An 18,372-nucleotide genomic window follows, 5' to 3' on the forward strand; every position below is an offset into this window, starting at 1 on the left:
CAAGTTGCTTACAGTCAGTATCTCTCCATTCTCAAGAGACCCCAAATGTTGCCACTCCCCTGCCCCCAACCCTCCAATGTCTTCCTTTCCCGTCAGGCCAAAGGCCACTGTCTTCCTGATGACCTTCATGATCGGGTACTTCACAGCCTCTCTAAACTCATCTTCTCCCCTTTCTCATTTTCTCCATGGCCACCATACTCCAAGATATTTCTCAAAGTTCCCAGGCCTTTGCCTTAGCTATTCCCTCTGCTCAGAATGCTGTTCCTTCTGCCTGAAATGTTTTTCCCCAAATATCTCACTTCCTGGCTTCCTCTGAGATTATGATTGCCAGATTAAATACAGGACTCCCAGTTGAATTTAAATGTCAGACAAATAATGAATAAATTACTATTATTATTAATTATTATAATAAATTATTTTTTATTGTCTGACATTCAGATGTAACTAGGCATCTTATATTATTATTTGCCAAATATAACCTCACCATGTGACCATTACTCAGATGTCACCTTCTGGGTGATTATTGTCCTTTTCTATTGCTGCTGAGACAAATTACCACAGATTCATTATCTGACAGTAGACTAGTAGAAGTCTTGGCATGGATCTCACAACATTAAACTCAAGGTGCTGGCAAGGCTGTGTTCCTTTCTGGAGGCTCTAGGGCAGAATCTGTTTCCTTACCATGTCCAGTTCTAGAGGCCACCCACATTATTGGCTCGTGACCCCCTTTCATCCCCAAAGTGAGCAAGGTCATATCAGGCTTCCTGCGGCTGCCATCTTTCTGAATCTTGGATACCCTCTTCACTCTTAGACGTTCTTGTGATTATATTGGATCCACCTCAATAATCCAGACTAATCTTTAACTCTTTAACTAATCTTTAACTCCCTTTGCCATGTAGCCTGACACATTCCCAGACTCAAACGATTAGGGCACAAGGCCCCTCTGTGAAGTCACTCTTCCAAGGAGTGATTTTAACCAGAGTATCCAGATTCTCAACCCTCCCAACTTCAACACATCCTACCTCCTTTCCTTGCTTGCTTATCACTAACATAGATCTCATGCTATTTATCTGTCTCCTTCACTGGAATGTAATGGCATAAGAGCAGTGATTTTCTTTATTCCTGTTAACCACATCCCCAGCACCTAGAACACAAATGGGGGCACAGAGTAAAAGGTCAATTAGCATGTGCTGAATGAATAACTAAATGAATGAATGAATCCCAATCTCTGCCAACTCCATTTTCATACTGTGTTGCCATTGTCTACACGAATCCTGCTTTTCACCAATCTCACTTCTATCCCTGGGAGGAGAAATGGCTGCTGATACAAGGCTCCACGGGCGCACAATGATCGCGGCCGGCAGGAGCAATTGAGCAGCTGAGCACTACATTACTGAGAAATTGCTCCTTCCTTTGTGTCAGAGTGGAGCTGGAGGGCTGTTGCCTGGCAGAAGCTCCCAAGAAGGCAGGCAGGCAGGCAAGCATTCCAAACAGCCATGCACTGGATGCTTGGGGCCAAGAGAAAGAAGTCCATATCCCCACACTGACCATAGCCCAGAAATCCTCCCAAACAGCAGCCGTGGGGATGCTGGCCCCAACCCCAGAGCACAATGCTGTCTTTAACAGTCTTGTGGGTATTTACACCAGGGCAGGAGGCAGGCATAACCATGTAGTTAATGTTCAGGAGGGATTATAACTCGCATGAACAAGATAACCATGTTCCTTGGAAACTGTCACTGACAGCTCCCAAGGACCATATCCAAATTCCCTTATTCGCAGTATTAAGATTATCAGGCCCCACTTATAAATGTTAGTGTTTAAATGTTACCTCACTGCAAGTACACAGTCTCTTAGTTCCTTGGGAGAAATAACCAACATGCCAGAAACGCTACCTGTTTCCGGTGAGGAACAGCATGGGCGAGAGCAAACGCCCCCAGTGCTGTAATCAACAGCACTTAGCTTGGTGACGGTCTCCACGGCTTGAGACTTGAAGCTCCCAATATTTGCCTTTGGGGATATTTGGTGCTTCTATTTAGCCAAACACATCAAAATACTGATGATGCTTTTCTCGTGCTTAGGAAATGTGGATGGAAGAAGTAACAGTGTGATATTTACCATATTGCAGATCAATGTCCATGCTGATGGCACTGACGGGGGCTACATCATTCACAGAATGCTTTTGCCTACATCAGTCTCGCCTCTGAGCTCTGCTGTGGGCCAGAAACTGAGGCCCTGACTGATGTGACCACTGCCTGCCTCGCCACTGTAGCTGGCTTGCTGAGTCCATTATGGGCAGTCTCCAATAGCGTGTTCTTTTTTGCATTCATGTCTGTATTCCCTCTGCCACAGATGTCCACCCAACCTTTGTCCTAGCTGCCTCTTTTTTCACCTGGCTGACTTCTAAGTCATCTTTTTAGTCTCAGCTTTTAAATATCAGTTCTTCCGGGTAATCTTTCCTGACAACCCTTGTCCTTCTCCTTTATGGTTGCCAGCCGATTTGGGAATTTCGTTTTTCTCCTGCCTCCCTTCTGGAAAGAGGTTTCAAGGGAGGGAGTCTGTGCTTGCAATGCTCACCACTGCATCCCTGGTACCCAAGTAACTGCAGTCACAACATGAATGAAGCAATAACTAACTTACTTTCTGATGTCTAATTACCCATTTGTTTTTGTTGTCCATTCTGTCATAGTCATGTAGCCAAGCATTCATTCGTTCCACAAACATATGATCCATTGCTGGGTAATATAACAAATAATAATAATAAAACAATAGGACAAAATCCGGCCTTCTAGTTCTTCACAGTCTAGTGGAAGACTGGCAGTGTTATGTGTCAACTTAGCTAGGCTTTGTCTCCGTTTGCTCAGGCTGCCTGAACAAAATACCAAACACTGGGTGGCTTAAACAACAGAAATCTGTTTTCTCATAAATCTGGAGGCTACCAAGTCCAAGATCATGGTCTGGTAGGACCTCCAGTGAGAGCTCTCTACCTGGCTTGACTTCTTGCTATGCACTCACTTAGCCTTTCCTGAGTGTACACATATGGAGAAAGAGCTCTCTGGTGTCTCTTCCTCCTCTTACAAGGCCACCAGGCCATCAGATTATAGTTTCAGTTAACCTTAATTGCCTCCTAAAGGCCCTCTCTCCAAATACAGTCATATTGGGGGTTAGGCTTTAACATGTGAATTTGAGGAACCACAATTCAATTCATAGTAACTAGAATGCCAGCTATTTAATCAAATGCCAGTCTAGGTTTTGCTATGAAGGTATTATGTAGGTGTGTTTGTCATCTATAACCCATTGACTTGAAGTAACACAGATTTCTATTCTGTGAGCTTCATTCAAGTAGTTAGAGATTTTAAGAGCAAAACTGAGGTTCTCTGGAGAAGAGGGAAATCTGCCTCAAGACTGAAGCATTAACTCCTACCTGAGTTTCCAGCCCATGGAAACTGGATTTCAGACTTGCTGTCCCCTACAATCATGTGAGCCAATCCCTTAAAATACAAGCATGCACTTCCTGTTGGTTCTATTTCTCTGGAGAACCCTAATACAATAAAGAGACAGTGTCTTCCAGAGGCCATTTAGCAACCCTGAGCAACTGGTCCTCACTGTCACTGTCTGACTCGTCTGAAAGCACACCATTTGGTCAATAACAATTTTAAAAGTTGGGAAATACAAATCAAAACAACAATGAGGCACCGCCTCACACCAGTCAGAGTGGCTAAAATTAACAAATCAGGAAGCAACAGATGTTGTCAAGGATGCAGAGAAAGGGGAACCCTCTTATACTGTTGGTGGGAATGCAAGCTGGTGCAGGCACTCTGGAAAATAGTATGGAAGTTCCTCAAAAAATTACAAATAGAGCTACCCTATGACCCAGCAATTTCACTACTAGATATTTCACCAAAGATACAAATGTAGTGATCTGAAGGGGCACCTATACCCCAGTGTTTAGAGCAGCAATGTCCACAATAGCCAAACTGTGGAAAGAGCCCAGATGTCCATTGACAGATGAATAGATAAAGATGTGGTCTTTATATACAATGGGATACTACTCAGCCATCAAAAAAAAAAAAAATATTGCGATTTGCAATGATGTGGATGGAACTAGAGGGTATTATGCTAGATGAAATAAATCAATCAGAGAAAGGCAATTATCATATGATTTCACTCATATGTGGAATTTAGGAAACAAAACAGAGGAGCATGGGGGAAAGGAGGCAAAAATAAAACAAGATGAAATCAGAGAGGGAGATAAACCATAACACACTCTTAAACATAAGAAGCAAACTGAGGGTTGCTGGCAGGGAGCGGGGAGAGGGGATGGAGTAACTAGGTGATGGGCGTTCAGGAGAGCACATGCTGTAATGAGCACTGGGTGTTATATACAACTGAACTCTACTTCTGAAACTAATAATATACTATATGTTGATTAATTGAATTTAAATTTAAAGAAAGAATTTTTAAAATTTACCTGAAATTTACTCGTAGCTCTCCAGGTGACAACACTCCTTAGATGTTTGTTAACCACTGTGGAGTATTTCCAGGCAGATGTTTTCTCTTTCCTTTGGAAACATTCTAGCTATGGTGCCATAGACCTTAGAGATGCTGGTAGAACACAGGGATAGGGTATCTGAAACAATGGTCCAGTGGTCAGACAAATTATTTATAGGAAAGACATATTGACTAAACATTTTAGATGTCTGTTGTATTATCAAAATCTAATTTTTAGGCTGTGTATGTATATACACACATATATAGGGCAGGGAAGATCTATACAGTTTCAACAAGTAGATCTTGACAAGTTTCAAAATGTCTTCCATGAAGCCCCTGCCCCCTACCACACCAACTTGGTTATACCCTCATCATAAGAGACATGCATAAGCTAGGACCTAGGTATACACTTTAAGTGGATTTTCTTGTTTCTCCTAACAACCCGATTAGTTAACTCCTATGGTTGTCCTGACTTTCCTGATGGGGAAACTGATACACCAAGAGACTGAGTAATTCATCCAAGGTCACTCAGTTATTAAGTAGCTGGGATTTAAACCCAAGCCGAATTTGCATGCTAATCCCACTACCCATGGTGCCTCCTTGTACCCAAAGTCCTTCATCTTCTATATATTGCCTAATTTCTTACAAACCATAATGTCTATTGAAGTCTATTCAGAGGAACAAAACCCCCACCAGGTAATTTAGTAGAGGAAAGTTAATATGGCAGATTATGTACAAAGATGTTGAGCCTAGGAAGCAACTAGAGGAAGAAGAGGCAACCCTAAGATTAGCAACCGCCATTCCAGGGTACAAAGGCAGGAGGCATTATTGTCAGGTCACCTGGTAGAAACAGGGACCATAGTGGACCTATGGTGACAGCTATTGGAGAGGCCATTTGATCCAGAGGGGACAAGAAATAACCTCACTTATTTTTTTAGCCATGTACTAGATTAAAGAGTACCCCTCAAATATTCATGTTTATCTGGAACATCATGGTGTGACCTTATTTGGAAATCTAGTGACCAGGGTCCTTAGAAGAAGAGAAGAGACACAGAGACATAGGGGAGAAGGCCATGTGAAGATGGAGATTGGAGTGACTTAGTTACAAGCCAAGGAACACCAAGGATTTCCAGAGCCAACACAAGCTGAGAGAGGCAAGGAAGGATTCTAGCCTTTGGAGGGAGTGTGGCCCTGCCAACACCTTGATTCCAGACTGTTAGCCTCCAGAACTGAGTTTGTGATACTCTGTAATAGCAGTCCTGGGAAACGAACTCAACCCAATTCCCTCCAATCTCCCCTGGTGCCTCCAACTGGCCAAACCTCATCCAAAGCAGGTTGGCAAAATAGTTGGCAAATAGTGTGCAGGGGTCTGTCCTCTGTGATACAGAGCTGGGAGTAAGGGTTGGGTCTAAGAGCAAATAGACAAATAACCAGGGCACTATGGAAAGGGATGCCCATACCAAAGGACATGGTGGAAAAATGAGGTCCGTAGGGTCAGAAGGAAAGAGAATGTACTTCCAAGGCTTTGAACTGACTGTTCATTGGCCTGATAGCTACAGCAGAAATATTGAGCCTGGCTAGTCTGATGGGGCCTCCATGGCTCAGGGCAACAGCCCCAGCCCTTCTCTCATGGGGGTGGTCAGAAAAGCAAACAGTGGTCACAAAGAGGAGTCCTTTCTGGGAGCCTCAAAACTGAGATCAAGGCATAGATATTGAAATGTGCATGCATGGCCAGCTCAGTCCAGCAAAAGGATGGTTCTTGAAGTGGCAGCTGCTGCATGGCAAAGCCAGCTCCTCAGCACCACCACCTTCCTCTCCCAGAGCAGAAGAGGGCTGTCTGTCTCTGGGGGTGGATGTGATAACTTTCCCCAGTAATCAATTTGCAAAACAATTGAGAAAAGGCAGAGGCTCCCCTGGTTGAATCTTCAGATAAAAAAGAGGATGTTTTGGGGCGCCTGGGTGGCTCAGTGGGTTGAAGCCTCTGCTTTCGGCTCGGGTCATGATCCCAGGGTCCTGGGATCCAGCCCCGCATCGGGCTCTCTGCTCAGCAGGGAGCCTGCTTCCTCCTCTCTCTCTGCCTGCTTCTCTGCCTACTTGTGATCTCTCTCTGTCAAATAAATAAATAAAATCTTTAAGAAAAAAAAAAAAAAGAGGATTTTTTGAATTTGACAACCAATCTACCTTTAATCCTATCAGGAAATAAACCCAAATCATAATCTGATGTTTTAGAATTGCATTGCTTCTAAGGGAAAGCATTTCCTTCTCTCTTGTTTTTCATCCTCTGAGGCAGAGTGGGTTTTACTCCTGTGATACCTGTTATTCATTCTTATCTCTTTCTAGGTGTGATTATCTGCTTATTTTGCTTTGCTTTGTTTTGTTTTTCTTTTAGATTCTGTGTATCTCTCTATTGTTTTAATGTAAGATCTCTTTCTGTGAGGTGTTTCTTAATTAGGAGATACTCCTCCACCTTAGATAAGAGCTTGTTTCTTAATCACCCCCAACACTCTGATATCTTTTTAATTCAGAATCAGCCAGAGGAGTAAGTTACTGGAGTGGGGCAGTGAAAGAAAGAACTCTAGTCTGTGGGTTTGAACATTTTGTATTTATCACTGAATTCTAAAAACTGATTTTTATTAGAGACATTAGCCACTAAAATGCAGTGTAACTGTTGGCCTAATTACCATCCCTTGGTGTATTATATCTAGTGACCCCCTAAGTCTCAAGGAGGCCAAATGATTTACTCCCCAGTAGCTAACTAATCACATCACACATTGATCTCTTGGCTCAGTAGAGAGCCACTGATGCAACCAGTATTTATCATAATACCAATTTCCACCCTTTGAGCACTGACCTTGCTCCATGCATTGCATTAAGTACTCCATATGTTGTTTCAAACTATCAGAGATAAATATCTTTATCCCCATTTTACAGATGAGGAGATTCAGAGAGGCTGCAATTTCTGGCCAAGAACACACCGTTTGTAAATGGCAGACTTGGGATTTTGAATCCGTATGAATCTAGTTCCGAAGCCCGCACCACTCATGTATGACCTATATCTCTATGTAGAGGTCAATCCTGTGTACAGGGAGCAATACAGAGACAATGAGAGCCTTTAAACTTGGTATCTTAGCAGTAATTTAAGCCCCTCTGACTTAGAGAGGTAGACAACAAAGCACTTAGTTGTTGAGGACACAGGGTTGGAACCAGGCAGACTTGACTATGCAGTTCTTCTTTGCCCTTTAAATGGTTGTAAAACCCTGGCTACATGATAAGAATTACACTCTTTACTCTCAGCTCTAGGTGATTTAATGGCTGTGAGCTTGAGTTTCCTCACCTGTAAAAGTGAGCCAGGACCTGGTGAGAGTTAATGATATAGTATATGTTAGGTACATCCTCCAGGGACAGGCATAGGTTAGATATTCCATGGCGATTATGAAGTTACAACTCAGCAAATATTTGAGTATGCCTAATACGCTGTTAAATAGAAAGGAGAAAAAAATGAAATATGGCTTGCTATAGATAAGATGAAACAAATCCACAAGAAAGGAATATTCCCAATGCAAATATAAACACTGGGCTGTACCTAGATTAGTGATAAGTGCAGTAGAAGCAGGGGTCCCTTGTAGGTGGGCATGGTCAGAGACAGATTGGGCTTTGAACTGGACCTTGGAAGACATCAGTGGTCTTATTGGTGGGATTCAACTGTGGTTTGTAGGCCAGTGTGAGACTGTAAACTCTTAGTGGTCCATGACAAAATAAGGAAGCTTGCTCTGGAATGTAAATCAACTACACTTTTGAACACATTGTTTACTTCATCTGACTTTTTTTTCTGACATAAGACTTTCTCAGTGAAGGAAGCAGTGAACTGAATTACACTCTGCCTCAAGTGGCTTCTCCTGTCACAGAAACACAACAGATAGTTTGCAGACCACCTACATTGAACAGCACCGGTTTAGTACAAAGGTCAGCACCCTTTTTGTGAAAGGCCAGATAGTAAATATTTTTGGGTCTGTGGGCTCTAGGAACTCTGTCACAACTACTCAACTCTGGTATCATATCACAAAAGCAGCTACCAACATTATGTGATGATGGCCATATTCAGCCCACAGGCCATAGCTTGCCAGCCTTTAGTTAGAAGGACTGGGAAAGAGGGGAGGTCTTCTAGGAAAGAAGAACAACGTGAACAAAAGTCTGAGCTTGTACTGAAATACTAACCTCGGGCAAGCCTCTATGCAAAGAGTAGGTGGCTCAAGCCCAGAGGATACCATCCATCATCCAGAAAAGACTGAATCAAAGTGTTGTCAGTAGACAGGACTTAGGTTTGGGAGTTAGCCAAATGTCAACCTCAGGGCATCAGCTTTTTCATAGGCCAGAGCCAACTCTAACAAGCATCACCTATTTCTGGAACTGGGTTTGGGCAAGAAGTTGAGCAAGAAGAGTAAGTGTGAAAACATAGCTAAGGAGAATCAAATTTCTCCAGGAGAACTGTCAGATGAAAACAAAGCAAAACACAATACTGTACCTTTGCTGGGCCCTTTGTTACTACAAAACGTCCCAGGATGAGCTGAGATCTTCCTGTCCGGCCTGGACATATAGTAACTGGGCACATGCATGTGCATTTGAGCAAAGCCTTCTCTACAGGGGAGGCAATCGGTTATTTATCACATGGACAAATACATCATCTCTAAGCCCCCAAGACAAGGCTTTATTTGTCTGCTATTAGCAAATGACGCCTTGCTATAAGTCTGGCCAATCTGCTTATTATCCACCACTCATCCATCCACCCACCCATCCATCCATCCATCTACCCAACCATCCACCATCTATCCACCCACTCATCCATCCATCCATCCATCCACCCACACATCCATCCATCCATCTACCCAACCATCCACCATCTATCCACCCATTCATCCATCCATCCATCCATCCACCCATCCATCCATCCATCTACCCAACCATCCACCATCTATCCACCCATTCATCCATCCATCCATCCATCCATCCACCCATCCATTCATCCATCCATCTTTCATCCAACTATCCTTGTACTCACTCAGCAAGTTGCTGTTGTAGTTCCAGGTTTTGATTCCATACCAAAGGATCAATGCAGGGGCCCAAATCCCAGAAAATGAAGTCAGAAGCTATAGCAGCATCAGCCTCGCTTAAAATCCTTACTAAATCTGCAGAAAGGTGTGCTTGCAGTTTTGCTGGGATGGGCAAGAGCTTTCTTTGAGATCCTAGATGGACCTGACAGGGACCACACATTCAGGAGCTTCATACTCAAAATGAGATCTCTGGCTTTGCTGACACCTGTCCCTTCCACAGTGCTCTAGAATTCCTCCTGGTACTCCTCAACACCACTGCAGGAGGAAGCCAAACTGAGTGCAGACAGCTGCAGATGCTGTAGAAATGCTGTGGCGGTCCTTGTCAGGCAAAGGGACGGGTCCGCTAAGAACTTTGTAGCAGGCCCAACTCTGCAGACACAATTGTTCCTTTAAATCAAAAGACTCTGTGTTATTATGTTTAGTTCCACTGATATGCATTTGACTGATGTGGTCATGTCGCTGTGTGTGTGTGTGTGTGTGTGTGTGTGTGTGTGTGTGTAGCGTGGAGGAAAAGGCATGTAGCCTGGTTTATACTTATTACAAACAGGGAACACTTTGCTTAGAGTCAATGGACAGGGATATAAGAGGATTCATAAACTTACAGATATTTTGTACAAACTTTAAAAAAGAGGCTGCAGAGCCTTCCCCAGATTCTCAGGGGGGTCCAAGACCCCAGGGACAGCAGGAATCCTGGCTCCAGAAGGAACTTGCGAGTGACTGCGGGAACCCACTCCCCCAACCGTCTTCCTGATCTCATTTCAGAACACCCCAGGCCTTCACTGTTGCCAAAAATGCACTGGCTCTCTGCCTGAGAAGGGAAGCTCTTGTCTGAGTTAGTTCTGCCACCTACAGCATGCAGCCCAGCACTCCACAGCAGCCTCGTTTGAACACATGAATCCAGGAGAAGGCTGCCTTTCCAGCCTGGGAACCCTCCTCTGGAAGGAAAATGGCTTTGGGGATTCCTGATTAGTATTCAGATATAGGAACTCCTTTGGGGTGGGTTACAGCGATGGGAAGATATTTTTACATTAAAGGGGAAGGGATAAATCCTGAGGATTTGCACCTGAAAAAATTCTGCCCAAAATCCGGAGAGGAAAACACTCCCTGCAAGAAAGAAGTAGATAATGAGTTCACATGTTCTCACAATAAATGCAGCTGTCCCGTGTGCTCATATGTTCTGTGCCCACTGCCCTTCTGGGTCCACAGGGGTCACTTTGGCTATCTAACTTGTCATATCATGGAAATCCTTGCTTCATAAACATGTGATTCCCAAAGAAGCTTGATGTGTACACCAGAGTGGTTTTCTTAATATGCTTAAATCATTCCGAGGGAGGCTGTATACTCACTAAGGACAGAGGTGATGTTATCCTCTTCCTTATGTCCCCAGTGTCAAAGCAGAGTGCCTGACACTTAGGAAGAAGCCCCATAAATGCTTGTTAATTTAAAGGAACAGAAATGTCATTTGTTTCACAATCTGTCCTGTTCCTGCTAATACAGAATCATCATAGCTACTGTTTATTGAACTCTGATGTGTCGGATCTATGATCTCAAACTCTCACAACAATACAGAAGATGGGTATTGTCTTACAGGTGAAACTGAGACCCAGCACTCTTAAGGGGCTCAGCCAAGGTTGCACACCTAGTGACAGAATTAAAATCCACACCTAGACCTCTTGGCTTCTAAGTCCATGCTTGTTCTGCTCCATCCATGCATTTTACGTCCACAGTAAGCCCATTTCTCAAAAATAGGGAATGGACCAAAGGAAATGGTTGAAAACCTAACTTAGTTATTTTAATTAAAAAAAAAAAAACATTTTTCCATTCCTTAAAATTTCCCTGAAACCTTTTCTTACTAACCTAGCTTAATAATAGTTCCAAACATCTTCTGACCCTGTCTGAATCTAGCAGTGGTTCTCTTTGGATGGATAATGCACTCTTATCTCTGATTGTAGAGATGACGGTAAAATCCTTCACTCTGTTTGGAGTGGTGGGCATTAATGGCTGGGGCAGACTTGAGGTTCTCTCTAGCTTGCACAGACCTTGATTTCCAGTGAGGAATTCCTAATGGAGGAATATACACATTGAGTCTTCACAGATGTGGAGTTAATTGCACTTCCCTCGCTTTCATGGGATCTTCCTTACCAGCATTTTAAATTTCAGAAAGGACTCCGAAGTAAGCAGGAGGATAGATAAGACTGAAGATGCCCCAAAACTAATCCAGACCTCATGCCTGACAGCCCGACTCACTAGGGTTGAGTGGCTTTGTCTCTCTGGCTCACGCTGTACTTGTGTCATTCAGGTTTCGAATTCTTGCTCTCTTCTTCCTGAGAAACTGCAGTGGGAAAGAGATTACAGCTTTCCTGTCAATGGAGTTAGTGGTTTGGGCCAAGTTTAGATCATCAATAGGCAAAAAGAGCAGAAACATTTTTCTAGATGAAGGTAATCTCAATTATCATGCTTAGGCTTGAGAAGGAAGGAAGAACATCGACAAGTGGGGTTAAGTGACAAAAAAGTGGAATTCCAACTGGAAACAATGGGGAATTTGTATGTCTTTCTGTTTATGTATAAAGCCCAGAATATGTAGGGTAGCAGACCTCAAACTGTAGTAGTATGTATCAGAATTAGACAGGAGCATGCTTCTCCAAAAGCCAGATTCAGGACCCTAGTTCCAGACCCAGTGAAACAGAAGAGGAGGAGTCTGGAAGTCTGCATTATTAATAATCAATTCATTTGGTTCTGGGGAAAGAAAGATCTTCCAGCCTTTACAAGGACACCTTAAATGCATCCATTCAATTGAGCCAAACATAGGACAACAGAGAAAAAAATGCTGGGTGCTATGGGAGAACCATAAAGAATCACCGAGTCTGGGCATTCAAAGAGTTCAAGGTCAAGTAGAAAGGAGACTTAGAAGCAGAGGGATCCAAAGCATGGATGAGTAAGTTCACAGAGCAGAAAAGGCTGGGTGCTATGGGAGAACCATAAAGAATCACCGAGTTCAGCCTGCACAGGGAGAGGTGCACAACCTGGAGACAAAGGTATAACAGAAGAAGTAACCTTGTCTTCAAGGATGAGTGGGCATTAGCCAAGAAGAGGGGAGGGAAGAATTCCAAGTAGAGGGAACCCAGTGGACCAGTGGATAAAAAGCAGCATGTCCTCTGAGTAATGACAGAAGGAAAAGGAGTGGTGTTTTTTTTTTTTGGAAAAAAAAAAAGGGCGATGAAGGCACATCTGCCTTTTATAATGAAATGCTATTTTTCCACATGGAAGAATGCTTTGCCAATATGTGTACGGCTGTGTTGTGGTCTTTGTCTTCTTAGATACAGCACTCTCAATACAGCAGTATCCTGATGACCTTCCAACTGAGAAGGAATTCAGAAAAGTTCAAGGCAATCCTAAATGGATTTACCTTCTTGTTACATTCATTAATCTTTGTCATCAGATGTCTTGGACCAAAGTAAATCTGAAAAATCTAACCAAAGGAGGGAAGGAAGCAACCGTGTACAGAGCCACAGAGAAAGCTCCTACTCTGAACTAATGTTGGCATATGTTACTGACATTATCATTATGTGTAAAATATAAATGAGTACATGAATAAAAATGAAATAGTGTTCATCGTGGGCCTTGATAAGAATTAGGATCAAAAAAGTACTTGTAGTTGGCACTTTGTTCTCCACAGTTTAAAAGATGGCTTTCACTGCCACATAATCTACATAAACTAGCATTGTAACTCACAGCGTGTGGTTATACAAACAGGAACAACAGCAGAAACCAGAGTAGAAATCAGAGCATGCTGTGCACTATGGAAGAGAGAATCATTTGAATTCAGAATAGAGCTACATGTATCCACCCAACAGTTTGTACAGAATGTATCTCTCGATGTGTGTGTGTGTGTGTGTGTGTGTGTGTGTGTAAATCACATTTGGTTATAACATGGTATTATAAATAATAGTAAATTAGGTGGGCATTATCAAGTGTTGGTAATATTTCTTTTCCTCCAAACTTGCACAGAGAAAATAAAAACCAGGGGAAAAAAGAAAAGTACCTTTGAGCTTTCTAATTGTTTCCAGCTGTTAACATTATTTATTGCAAATAATATTATCAAATAGTGAAAGACTGAGGTCTTTGAACTTCTTGCAGTTGTGTGTAATTCTGGAGCCAATGCAGGAACTGATGTCGAGACATAAAACTTACAACCTCAGTCCACGAGACTGCCTAAAGACCTGCTTGTTTCAGAAGTGGCAGCGGATGGTGGCACCCCCAGGTATGACCTCATGCTTCACTCTTGCTCTAAAGGCATTTTCTGAGGCCTTTTTGGGGATGAAGTGATGTGAAAAGGAAGGAAGGAATCATAAATTTGTCAGGATGAGTAGTTTCTTATGGATGTTTGGGCTTGGGGGCGTGGAATTTGTGAAGTATGAGCACCCTTAGGAATTATCTACAATCTCACTTAGGACCCGAAACCCCGAAAAATCAATTGATTTATTTAATGTTCAAGATCAATGGCAAAGACGAAATCAGAAGCAAGGTTTCCTGTCTCCCAGACCAGTGGCTATTCCACTGGACAAGACTGATATCTTCTCATGATCCATTGTTATTTTGCTGTTTTTTTTTTTTTTTAATAGGAATGATAGACATGATGGGAAGGAAGGGATAGAGGGAGGGAGGATGGATGGGAAGGAAAAGGAAAGAATGAAAGAACGAAAAAAATAAATAAATTTGCTCCCTTTTTAAAGATAGATCTAATATCAAAGGGTGCTCTGATCATGAAGAGAATACATAAAAGATTCCGTTTTCCTCACTTCCTTAGAATGCAGTTTAGATACTGTGGTCTCCTGCTGAGGCTCTGAGATTACTGCTTCCAGTCATCATTAATTGTCGTTCTATCTAATACATTTTCACTCCCAGGCGTGTGTCAAGCCTCATTGATCATAAAAGGAAAACGTATCCGTTCACTAAAAATTATTTTTATAAAGAGTAATTATTAACACGAAACACATAGCTTTCTGAATCACAAAATAGAATGGTCACCTTCCACTGGTCGTGGGCCAGGCATTTTATTTGAAATGAATATAGTAGATTTAACAAAGTACATATTTAGAAATCTGAGAAAACAAGCATCATTCTACATAGAATAGTTGCATCCCTGTCTTAGAGGAATTTTAGACATTTGGAACATTATTTTTCAAATCTATTTGAATGTGCTTAGATTATTTTCTCTTTCAATATCAATAAGGCTTCAAGGGAAAAAAAATCTCACTGAATGAATGCTTTGAGAACTTATATTTTCCAATATATGCATATATAATTTATATATCATTTATTAACTCAATCATTCATTCAATAATCATTGATTAATCCCCTAATAGGTGCCAGGCATTGTTCCAGTCACAGGGGTACAGCACTGAATGAAACAGTCAGAAATCCCAGCCCTCCCAGACCTTACATTCTCTTTCTGAATCCTGACAATAACCTTATGAGGTATTCAATATTACTTCCATTTCAAATATACAGGGCCTGGGATGTAAGCAGTAATTTGCCAAAGACAATCTCATAGCTGATCAGTGAAGGAGGTCTGTGTCACAAGAGGTGTTTATGTCTCCAGAGTTCATGACTCTATGACTTCAGCTACTTGCTGTCAATGGGAGTAATCCAGAGTACACAATTTAGGTATATTTCCCCAAAATTTCACAAAAGAAGTACAGATTTAAAAAAAAAAAAGTAGCCGACTTTAATTCTTGAGGTAAAGGAAGAAGATGTTTATCAGGGGAACTGAGTATTTGATTGACTTTGAACGTGTCACTCAACTCTGGCACCATGAGCTAGAACAATTCTATTTCCTATTTCCCCAACCTTCAGGACAAGCACCCATAACTCTCTGTGGACAGACATGTTAGGCCCTTTGATAAAAATCTTTAAACATAAGAGACAAAATATTCATGAAGGAAAAAAAATGGTATGTAAATGGGAACATAATCCCTTTCTTCCTCAAAAGTCAGGGATAATTTGGTGGACTAGGTAGGTAGTCTTTGAAATGATCCCTAAAGGAGATCCTGCCCACTTCCCATCAGAAGCAGCATAGGTGTTTTAAGAAAATGCCACAAGGTCCTCTCACTTGGTTCTGGTATGGCCTTGGCTCACCTTCTCTCCATCAGAGTTGGGTCAACTCTAGGGTTAGCAAAAAGGATGCTCTTACATTCCATTTCCAACTGAGTAACTGCCTGGAAAAAGTTTCTGAACATTTCTCATTTACAAAGCACATATTAGAAGAGTATCTAATTAATAGAATTGCAATGAATAGAAGACAGGACATAGAAACCATGAAGAACATGAAAACATTTGGTAAAACTCACTACATAATGTATAAATAAATAATATTCATCTGACCACCCATCACCACAGGTCCCTATGCTTCCAAGAAGATGTTCCCCATCCATTCGGTCCAAAATATTGTCCTCTATTTCTAAATCTTTCTTGAAAAGATTTAGCTCCCCTTCATGAATATGCTGGCTGTGGCACACTAGGACATTTTTCCCCCAGGAACATTGAAATTAGTAGCATTCTTTAAACATCGGAGTCCAAACCATGCAACTTGAGAACCATACTGAGCTTGGGACCCTACGTTTTACATTCACAGCTGCCAGAACTCGTGATTCTTCTTTGTACTTGAGCATCTCCAGGTGTGATGGCACTGGGCACTTACCCGGAGACAAAGCTACTACCCAGGTTCACCACCTTATTTTGGTTTCATCTTTTCTCTCACACCTCAGAGGCCCCCTCCCACCCCCCAAGGGAAATCAAGGCCCTCCTTTTGCTCTAAAGAAATGACAGTCCAGAGAAAAATGTTTTCCCCAATTTTGAAATGGTAATAAGACTTTTTACTCAACTATAAAAGTGGTATTTGCGGCTGGCCCTTAAAATATAAAATAGATTCCAGACACCCATATAACGTTCACAAAACACGATAAAACACAAATCATTCCATTTAGATACCAAAGAAGAGGGTTGCACGCATGTTGTGCTAAAAATAAAGCAATGGCTTCCTTTACTCTGCGTAAAGTTAAAAGAAATGGAAACAATTTAGAGTCTACTCTTTTCAATTCACAAGCACAGCCTCCTTGATGGGACAGTATTCTGACCGTCGCCCTGGAACTGATCCTCCGTCCATTTTCCATTGTGCAGCAGAACCCACAAGGCAGCCGACAACCAAACGGAGAAAAAGGAAAAACTCCACCAGCAGCACTTCCAACAGCAGTGCCGGCAACAACGCCAACAGTACTGGCAGCAAGAAGAAGACACCGGCCGCCAACCTGAGTCTGTCCAGTCAGGTACCTGTAAGTCTCGCTTTCCTTTTAGGCCTGAAATCCTGCCTTTGCCTGTCTTCCACCTGCAGGGGCCCACGTGAAAGCCTCCTTGAGCTGCCAACAGCGTTCTGGGCAGGTTGGGGGCGGGGGAGGGCAAGGCCGGGGTTAGGGGAGGGCAAGGAGGGGAGGGAGGAGCTCTGCCATGGAAACCTTCCTTTGCAACCTGGGAATTAGAAAGGAATATTAAGAGTCTGTGCTGCGCAGGGACCTGAATTAAAAAGCCGTCAGAGTCACAGAAAGGAGATATGTCACTTAAGGTTTAATTAAAATATCACTTAGCAGCAATGCCTGGTGGCATAGAAGGGGCTCTCGGCGCCATCACCGGAGACCCCGTGCTCCACTGGAAACTAGCTCCCGGCGTTCAGGCTCCATATTGTAATTGGATTGGGCCTTCCCGACATGGGTGTCCCTTCGTATTTTAAGACTCAGGTAATTAACTCCCGGCCACTCAAAATGCAGCTCAGTGGATTCCACTTTACCCATTTCATGAGCTCAGGGGGAGGGTCGGCCCCTGGTTTGGTCTCAGCTCTCTTGACCTCTTGACCCTTTCATTTCTGGGTCTTGACAAAGGAAATGGGCCACTGAGAAGGAGGCTTCTTTGAACTCCAAGGCTGACAGCTGACGGGTGTCCCCAAAGAGTGTATACCGTGTGGGCCCTTTCTTCATCTTTCTTCATCTCCTATTACTTTTATTTTCAAGTCCTGTCCTGTCTGCCCAATTCCTTCCTGACTCCAAATCCCTCAGCCCAGTGTCAGATCATTTATCGCTTTTAAATTCTCGTGCTCCTCTAAGCATTTCTTGTCCCTTGTCCCCTTCACGATTACTTGTGGATGCTCCTTCTCTGATTCCCTAGCCACACCACCCTGTCACCAGGCGTCTGACTGTCCTTTGAGCCCCGACACTTTCGTGGTGCTCCATGGATATCCTCTAGATACCATGTCTTGGGAAATGTGCTCTATTTCTTGTTACTTCCCTCAACCCATGCAGTTTGACCTTTTGCCTCTTTCTCACCACCCCCCACCTTGATCTGTCATCCTCACATCTCTCCCCCTGTGAGAGTGGACCCTTCTTTCATGGGGATTCTCCACTTACTTCTACATGTGTCTTTCAAGTCTGTCCCCGACCCACTTTCACCCACTTTCCATTAGTCCGTTTTCTTTGGCTAAAACCAATGCCATCAGTACCTGAGAATCCCCGGGGCCACGGGGACTCTTCTCCTGTTTTCCATAGACAGAGGGTATGGATTTCGTCCTCACTGCACTAGAAAGAAAGGGTCATGGAGAGAGTGGCCAGCCTGTGGGGAAGGTACCATTTTAATTTTAAGACTGCTAGGAGTTATAGTCTCTAAATAATGCCAGACTCACCTCTGTTTTTCTGAAGTGGGCTAAAGAGTCAGGGAAAAAAAAAAAATCAAA

The 18,372-nt window shown here is 42.8% G+C and overlaps 1 protein-coding gene across 10 annotated transcripts in view; it reads left to right on the forward strand.

The window, feature by feature from the left end:
- LDB2 (LIM domain binding 2) overlaps positions 1-18,372 on the forward strand; it is a 368,234-nt gene that overhangs the window by 344,344 nt on the left and 5,518 nt on the right. For 4 of the 10 annotated variants that reach the window (XM_032854525.1, XM_032854562.1, XM_032854591.1 and 1 more), the window contains exons 6-7: positions 13,734-13,857; positions 16,776-16,927. In XM_032854525.1, the coding sequence (XP_032710416.1) occupies positions 13,734-13,857; positions 16,776-16,927 (276 nt within the window). The remainder of the gene's footprint in view (positions 1-13,733; positions 13,858-16,775; positions 16,928-18,372) is intronic. The other 6 variants (XM_032854542.1, XM_032854587.1, XM_032854592.1 and 3 more) reach the window with 3 other exon arrangements.

This window comes from Lontra canadensis, unplaced genomic scaffold, assembly GCF_010015895.1.
Source record: "Lontra canadensis isolate GAN:19392208 unplaced genomic scaffold, GSC_riverotter_1.0 scaffold1, whole genome shotgun sequence".
NCBI classification, from domain to species: domain Eukaryota; kingdom Metazoa; phylum Chordata; class Mammalia; order Carnivora; family Mustelidae; genus Lontra; species Lontra canadensis.